The sequence below is a fragment of the Xiphophorus couchianus genome, chromosome 5 (assembly GCF_001444195.1).
Source record: "Xiphophorus couchianus chromosome 5, X_couchianus-1.0, whole genome shotgun sequence".
Classification (NCBI taxonomy): domain Eukaryota; kingdom Metazoa; phylum Chordata; class Actinopteri; order Cyprinodontiformes; family Poeciliidae; genus Xiphophorus; species Xiphophorus couchianus.
In genome coordinates, this window is record NC_040232.1 from 9,745,511 (window position 1) to 9,754,571 (window position 9,061).

The 9,061-nt window shown below is 37.2% G+C and overlaps 1 protein-coding gene across 1 annotated transcript; it reads left to right on the forward strand.

Moving 5' to 3' along the window:
- The first annotated feature begins 450 nt into the window (after nucleotides 1-450).
- c5h19orf67 (chromosome 5 C19orf67 homolog) lies at nucleotides 451-8,613 on the forward strand. The gene is made up of 7 exons (XM_028016670.1): nucleotides 451-956; nucleotides 2,698-2,872; nucleotides 2,953-3,097; nucleotides 4,579-4,679; nucleotides 4,767-4,964; nucleotides 5,510-5,662; nucleotides 7,994-8,613. Exons 1-7 carry the CDS (start codon nucleotides 815-817, stop codon nucleotides 8,115-8,117), a joined length of 1,038 nt encoding a protein of 345 aa, XP_027872471.1. The 5' UTR covers nucleotides 451-814; the 3' UTR covers nucleotides 8,118-8,613.
- Nucleotides 8,614-9,061: the final 448 nt, after the last annotated feature.

Here is a 9,061-nt window from a genome sequence, read left to right on the forward strand (position 1 = left end):
AGTCACATATGATAGGTATGAACACTCACACACAACCTCCCCCTCCTCCAATAATAAATAAAAAATTAGGGTGTTGCACTTTTAACTTCAACCACATTGCGATAGGAACAAAATTTTCATCTGGTACATCAGGAGTCAGCAACCTGCTGCAGTGGAGCCTCAAGTGACTCTTTGACTCCCTTGATAGATTAAATGTAAAATATTTCCCTGTTTTATTATTATTTCCTTTTGTTTTGTTCTTTTGTACTACGCTTCCATGAAAAAATAAACAAACAAATAAACAAAAAAATATCTCTGCCACTCTCCGGTAAATTTTGACCTAGAACCGTCATTGAAGAATTGACATTTGTAACTTCCAAGCAATTAGCTCTGCCCGTATTAAAATATATTCGAATGAATATGAAAATTAAACTAAGACAAATAATTGTGAATATCAAGTAATTATTCTAAATAAATAATGAAGTGTCGTTATTTATGATTAAAAACTTTGAAGCGCAGTGACCTTTGACCTTCGACCCACGAAAAGGAGGAAAAGGTTAGCAACGAACGTAACGTCATTTGATGATTTTGGAACTAGCAGTCTACTTTGTGAATAGACACTTACTACACGTGTAATAGGGGTATAAAATATTTCTTAAATATTATTACTAATTAATCCACCTAGTATATTTGTGGCATTGTTTGTGTTGCCTTTTGTTTTCTTCTCGTTTTTGTTGTTAGCAAGCTAGCTAACGAGCTTGCTATCTTTAATTAGCACGAAGTTACAGAGGTTTAATTTTCGACGGAGCTTTTTTGCTAACACCCGACAGACAATATGACAGATAGCGAAGACGAGCTGGTGGTTCTGACGGACATCTCGTCTCCGTCCCTGGATGCGTTCAAAGACCTGCTTCGAGAAGACGGGGTCGGAGAAGCGCCGGAGTTCGCGGAGGGACATCAAAACCCTGAGCTCCGAGGTTTGCTCACATCACCTGTAGAACCACATGCTGTTGTTAATGCATCTGTCATTTCAGGTGAAACACATTAAAAACTGTCCAGTTGTTTCTGTGTTAATAATAACTGTTAAAAAATATTGGTAACTGTACAGTTTGCATACTTCAGAAAAAAACATAATAAAGCATAACGATCACAAGAGTTAGGTAGAGTAGCCCCCCAAAGTTGTATGTAGTCTGCAGCTCTACTTCAACATATTTTTACTCAAGTAAAAGTAAAAAAGTAAACGTCCAAGAAATGACTGAAGTAAGAGTAAAAAAGTATTTGATGAAAAGGCTACTCAAGTACTGAGAAACTGATCAAAACTTAAATCATTTAATATTTAAAAATGACATCAGATGAATCAAAATATACAGTTGGAAATGTTGGTATTTTAAAAGACCAAAATACAAATAATTTATGTAAATATAACATAATTACAAAATCAGGCAAAAGAAAAAACATTTCAGGTTCTTTTTTTTTCAGTAGAAAACTTTTACAAAAACTGCAAGTGTGTTTATATCTGGCGATTTTTTTTGGTTATAACAAGCTTGTTTTTCATTCAGTGAAATTACTCACAATGGGTAGAGTATCCAGAAATTTTACTCGAGTCGCCATACTTTATAATAAAGTTACTCAGCTAAAGATGAAAGGTGCAGCACAGAACCTTTCACCTATTGTTGCCATGTTCATATCGTTTACCTTATGAACATGAGAACAGTTATAACTACAACAGAAAGCTAAAGGCTTGTGTTGTTATGTTTGAATGAAGGACCCAAGTAAACTTAAGTAAAAGTAAAAGTAAACTTACAGTGAAATGACTGCTGGAAGACAGAGAAAAAGGAGCAAGGACCAGGAAACAGAATAACGGAAGGAACCAGTGATATGAACAATGAGAATAGGAAGCTACTGTATATGTGCTGCAACCTGAAAGCCTTATAAAATGGAAATAGAAACAGCTGAGGGAGAGTTCCATCATAAGAGAATAAATCATTATAGTTTCATTTTAATGCCACATTACAGTTGAATTAAGTGTTCAGTTTCAGTCTAAATATTTGGAATAGAAATAACCCGTATTGTCCCTCATTGAGGAAATAGGCAAACGGCCGGGCAATTGAAGAGACGTTGATTCACACAAAGATAAAAATATAAAAGACTAGTTGTGGGTTTAAATAGCGTTTCACTGGCGATGTTTTCCAGTAACATATAATTACCCAGTAATATTTTTACTTTTCCTGTCTACTTAACATCTTTTAATACAAAAACATGGTGGTTCCTCGGCGCCTCGACCACCAGGCTTGGCAAGTTTTCTGGGGGAATCCCTGATGTCCATAGTTATTATTGCAATAAAGTTGATAACAAGGAGTTTAAAGACAAGGAATCACACATCTGAAAATTTTATCTACTTTTTTAAAATCCAAAATATTAATGCCATAAATAAGAATGTCCATCCATCCATTTTCTAATACCTTTGTCCCTAGTGGGGTCGGGAAGGGTGCTGGTACCTATCTCCAGCTAAGGTTCCAGGCGAGAGGTGGGGTTAAATAAGAACGTCTTTTTTAGTTTTGTATATTTACTTGGTTCTCTTCTGTTTTGTGACAGCTGGCAAATAAAATGAGGCAGAATCACATCAGAAACTACACTGTGCTCTCTCAAAGATGTTGGCACATTAATAGTTCCCAAAAAGTTAATTAATGTCATAAATAATATTCTGTTTCCATGTAGAGGACGAGCCGTTGGCGCTGTTGGCTGACGTTGCTCTGGCGCCATCTTGCGGCAGGTCTGTGTCCTTCAGCTGCCCAGAGGTCAGTGGGGTGACGGGGAACTTGCATTCATTCCAGCTGCAGCTCCAGTTCTTTTTAAGCAGAGTGGACGAGTTGCAGGATAGCCTCGTTAGTGGGTAAGTGTCGGAGTGATGATGGTGATAGACTGATTTAATTTGTCTAGTTTTCTCACTTCATTGGGTTTTTGTTCTGGCAGGAATCGCCATCTAGACAGAGAGGCTCTTGCTGCTGCAGTTTCCAGCCTGCTGTACTCCTGTCAGCCTTATTTTAACCACCTGGAGTCCACAGGTCGGAGCTCAGTGTCACTGTGCGCCCATAACCCAGCTGAATTTTGTTCAAAGGTAAAATGTTTCCTGGAAAATCCTAATTTTATTTTATGTTGCTATTGAGAACAGCATAATAATTTCAGTTTATTTAGCTATTTTTTCTCTATGAACTATGTCCACTTTAGATTTTTTGTGAATAGGTTACATTCTACTTTATGTTGGTCTTTTCCATTAAAAATTCAAACTTGGAGCTGTTTTCTAGTCTTGTATATGCAGGGTCGGCACAAGACTTTTTGGAACCCTAAGTAGACTTTCATTTGGGGCCCCCCCATATCACCAGATCAGCACCAGATGCTTCATCATTTATTATATGTGTACCAACTATAAAAATAATATAGAAATTGTTTTTTCATGTATATTGCCATTTAGTTTGCATCATCTAATGTTTTCACTAAAAAAAACAACAAACAAAAAAAACATCCCCAGTGGTGTGGGGATCCTAAGCAGGCACTAAGCTTAGATTTGTTTGGCTGGCACTGCCTGTATAAGCAAATATTAATTTAATTTCTCCCAATTGAAGTGTCTAAAATAATTTCTTTAATAAGAAACTTTAATTTAGTCAAATTGATTAATTAAGCTAGATTAAATAAGATGTATTTAACAAAATTAATAATAAATAACAATTGTATTGACTATTTGTCCAAAAACCCAAAATCCAAAAACTTGAGACCTCAGTGTGATCAAAGCAAAAGTGAATTCAACTCAAACAGCCACTTGAGGCACCGTGGCTTTCTGGCTTATGCAGTTCTAAAAAAGATCAAAGGTCAGAAATGCAGTTCTTTGTCTGTTTATTGCATAGTTGCAGGTAAAACATGGTGCAAACTTCACAGGAGCCCTATTGTTTGGCTACCTGATTGTCTGACCAGGTGACTGACGACTGACTGACTGGATAGACTGACTGTCAATGTAACTGGTAAAAAACCATGTGACCCCCCACGTGCATAAAGACCTACCCAATCCCTTTGTATTTATACTGTGAAACACTCATGTCCCAAACTGAAATGAATTAACTAATTAAACAAGTTACTAGCAAAAAAACCTATTATAAATAACTAATATTAAACAAAAGTTCTAATTCTAAATGAACCAGAAAGTAAGTAAATAAAAATAAACTAAATCATCAAAATTCTAAGATTTAACTAAAAATAGAGAAATGGCTCCTATGATAATAAATAAACTGATTAAATAGTATAATTATATAGTAATTATTATTGGTATTACTATAATTATAATTTAACTTACAATCAAATTATTGGCTTTAATTAATAATTTATTACAATTAATTGATCATTGGAGTTAATAATTGCTAATAATAACATTAATTATTATTATTAGTAGTAATAATTATTATTGCAGTATTAATTATTATTGCAATAATTATTTGTAATGAATTGTATGAATTAATTTATTATAATTTAATAATAATCTGTGGATTAAAATCAGTCGTTTCAGAGTGAAACATGTCGACTTTGCATCGCTGCTCTTTCTGCTTGCAGCTGTTGAGCTTCTCTCAGCAGCTGTGTGACAGGTTGGAGCAGCTGTTGCTGACCTACGCCAGCCATGATCTCATCAGTTTGGATGAGGCCGAACCCAACAGGTAGATTTGAAATCTGCTCGATTTTCTATGTCTGTGACCACCTAAGGCCATTTAACCCTTCGTGCTCCTTTGTCTGCCTCCCTCCAGCATATCTCATTTCTGCGTTGGCCAGGTTCAGCTGGGCCAGATGAAGGTGATCACCTTCCGTTACTGCAAGCCGACACCGTATCTGTCCCGCGTTGACACTGGAGTTTACAAACGCATGCGCTGGAATGTGGAGAGACGCCAAGAGGATCATCGGAGAGGAGAGGACAGCGAGGAAGAAGAAGAGATCCAGACTGATTAGTGAGTCTGGAAAGTTTATTTGATGTGTGTTTATTTGTCACTTAAAGGAGACCTTTTATGCAAAATTCACATTTTGCTTGTTTTTATACCCCGCATTTGGATCGCAACTGCTTCTTAAAAAAAAGTCCATAAAAAAAACACCAAGATGTTTTATGGCAGCTAGTTAATATTTTTTGGTGTCTGGAAAATGAGCCGTTTCAAATACCACCTTATTATTAAGTCACATTCCACTGGTCCTCCACCGTTACCTAGCAACCCCAGCAGAGCCCAGCCGGTAACTTGGCAACCCAAGCGGAACTCCCGGCCTAAGGGGCGTGGCCAACAGCAGTTTATTTGGATTTAAAGAGACAAGAGGCTCTAAAACAACTCATTGGGAAAGGAGATCAAAACAGGCTGAATTGACTAGACCAAAATCTCATTATCGAAGAATGATTTTGTGGCGAAAATGTAATGAGCATGTTTTCTTAAGTCCGTAAGCCAATCCTAACCTGTTCAATAAAGTATAATAGGTGACTTTTACTATGTGTTCAAACTGCCTCTTTCAGCTACTTCCTGTGTTATGAGGACATCCATAACACACATGCTGACCCAGACTCAGAGAGCGAAGACGCCTCTAACAATAACGTGGTGAGGATGTGGTCCATCGGTCAGTGGGTGCAGGTGAAGCCAGAACGGACTACAGACAATTTATACGACTGGTAAAGCTGAAATCCATCAATATGCAAATTTTTCTTCATGCCTACTTTGAGAAAAAAAAATTTTTCCCATTTTTTTTCTCCGAAGAGTTTTTGCGGCGCTAGTGGCTCGCATTTTTTGTACAGTAGGCAGACAGGAGGGGGGAAGACATGCGGTAAAGGTAATCGGGACCGGGAGTCGAACCCGCGACGTCCGAGTCGAGGACTAAAGCCTCCAAACGTGGGGCGTGCTAACCCCCTGCGCCACCACAGCACGCCCCGAGAATTTTTTTTTAAGAAACCACAATTTCAGGGTTCATTGAAATCGTGGAAATGCTTGAATTTCAAGGTTTGGAAAGTGCTTGATTTCTGTATGAAATCCTTGTGAATACATGACATTTTCGTAAAAAAAAAAAAAAAAAAAAAATAAGTGCAATCTAACGTCTGAAGCTTGAATTTGGAAAATGTTATTTACGGTTGAACCGGGTGCATTTTTTTCTCGATGTCTAAAGTTAAATCACGCTAAGCTATTATTGATTCAGGTTAGTTAGAATGATCTAAATGATTTCTTTTTGCTAAATGGCAGAAAACTTAGCAGGAACATTTTTAGAAATATTTTGTATATTGCGTTTAAGCATTTGATTTGAGCTTTAAGGTACTTTTGCCTTAACACAATTTATTTGGATTGTTCCAAAGTAATAGGTTCCTGCCATGCAAAGCAATGGCAGGAACCTATTACTATTCTCCCAATTCTTTATTTTTCATCCGTAACCGTTAATGCGGCTCATACCGCTGCGTGCACACCTACAAATGAGGTATCAAAACATGCAGAAAATTCACGCCATTGTTGCTATTACTTTTGGTGGGATTTGGGGTTAACATGGCGACATAATTCGCAAAAAACTACGAAAAAAACCCCATTATAAGTCAATGGGAAAAATCCTACAAATACCCTATTTTTGAGGATTTTCTGTGTCGTCACGAATTCACGTAGAAATGCCATTCAAATTTCATTTTGTAGATACGTCCGTGATCTCTTCAAAAGTGAAGACGGCTCGTCGATACCAATTACGGTTTGTCCACAATTTGTCTCTAAGCGACCCAAAGTTTTTTATTTTTCCTAAAATTAGAGTGAGTCTTAGTGATTGCAGCTCTGCTAGAGTGAGAAATGAAGAGAATTTTTCACCCCAAAATAATTTTGAAATCGCCATCACGCCCACAAATATCGCACGATTGGTATCAAAATCGGTCCTGACATTGATACGCCTGTCTGCTCCGGTAAAATGTTTTCGAAATTTATCTAGATCGTACGGTTTTCTGTCACGGTGCTTCAGAGCAAAGTCATGCGACAGGATTTTCTGAGGCTGCCTCAGGCTTTCTCCCATATATTTCTCAAACATTTCAGATCTGGGCAAACCATTTCTTTCTCTCATCGCTGTTAATGCTGTGAGTGACGTAGAGATATGAATCTCGGGACTATCGCAGAAGACACATAGGCCTCTCATACGCTTCAAACGGTTTTTGAATATGTATTACGGTTCCCGAACGGAAAGGATTTGTTCCCAATGCTTTTTTTCAGTAAAATTGGCTGGCTCAAAGAGAGTATTCTCTGCCCCAGCATCTCTCACTAACAGCTCACACTTTGCTGAGAAAATTATTTACCATAGCAACGGAACTCAGGAGGCTATTGGCTGCTGCTTAGGACTACAGATACGCATCACTGTAGTTCTATCTATCCTCAGTTGAAACAGATCAGGACTGAACTGCCTTTAGAACTACTTGCTGCTATGGGCTGTATATAACTGATTTAACTCAGTCACTGTTACACATGGGATTAGTTTGGAACTTTAAAATGAAGTATACTGAAAATTTCAAAATAAAAGCCTTGAATATTTTTAAATCAGGTATTTGCTGTTTTGAGCATTATATAACTGATTTAACCAAATGACTGTTATACATGGGATTAGTTTGGCCATTTGAAATGAAGTTTAACAAAATTGATGCTAATTGCTAGCATCAGAACGCCGGGCCCAAACCGACGGGCACACTTTGGCAGGCCCCTGTTAAATTTCTTCAGGAATTTTCTAGTAAATATTTACCATTTCTAATGGCCTCAATTACTTATTAATCTGTAATTAAAACAAAAGTTTCTTATATTTTATATGTCAAACAACGTTATTGAAACTGCAGGGAATTGAAACAGTTTTTTTTAATATACTTGGATTGTTTTTATCTCCAATGTGCTTGAAAACTTACCTTGAAAATGCTTGAAAAATACTAGATTTTTACTGAGGGAACAGTGTGTGAACCCAGTAAGTTTGTGCTTCGTGACGTCTCGCTGTGGTTTTGTTCCAGGATCTTGTGCGAAGTCCCCGAGGCCAGCTATCGCAGGCTGCTGTTCCTGGGCCGCAACGAGCCGTCCAGCTGCACGGCGACGGACTATCTGCAGCAGCTGCTGCTGACGTGCCACGCTGACTGAGCTCAGGCCTGCAGGAGGAGGACACACACGTTAGTTAATGCACGGCAGCAGCTGTAGCTAGGATAAAACCTGGAGTGTCAGGATGTAGCTTTGAAGGTATCAGGCTAAACTGATACATATGGTGCTGATCAGAAGTTTCATCTGAATAGTACATAATTTAGGGCTTGGAAATACAGATTTGGAAGGATTTTCTTTTCCCTGGATTGAAGATACAACTTAAAGGATTTTATAAATCTAACATTGTGCGGAAATATATCGATATATAAAGTGTAGATTTATATCGTTTTTGTAGCCATTAAAATTGGCCCTGGCTTCATTTTTGACCTGTTCTCATCATTGGAAATAAGATTATTCATTCAAATTGTTTGGTTTCCTGGAAAGGACTCAGGTTTGAATCATCTCACAGCAAAAACACAAACTTAAAGTATTTCTAGTGAAAATATCTTAGTACACTTGAAATAAGGCAAAACTAACTTACAAGAAACTTTGAAGCAGGCGATAGGAGCTTGTTTAAGTCATTAATTTGTTAATATTGATAAAAAAGTTCCAGATTATTTCACTTATAACATTTTTATAAGTAAAATAACCTGCTAGTGGAACTAGAACTTTCTTATATTCAATATTAATGAATTATTGACTTAAAAAAAAGCTAATATCTTGCTGAAAAGTTACTTTTGAGTTAGTTTTCTCTTATTTCAAGGGTACTGAGATATTTGGACTAGAGGCTAGACGAACAAATACCTGGTAAGATTTTGTGTTTTTCAGAAATGTTTTACAATGTTGAAGCCTAAAGCGTTTATGAAGCTTAATATTAGTCGGATAAAATCCTTACCAAACCAGTTGCAATGTTTTGGGAATCTTTGTTCTGCCGAAACACTCAGTGTCAATCATCTAGCTGCGGATAAGAAGGTAGGTTGAAGAGTTTCTAAGTTGTCCTCTTCATT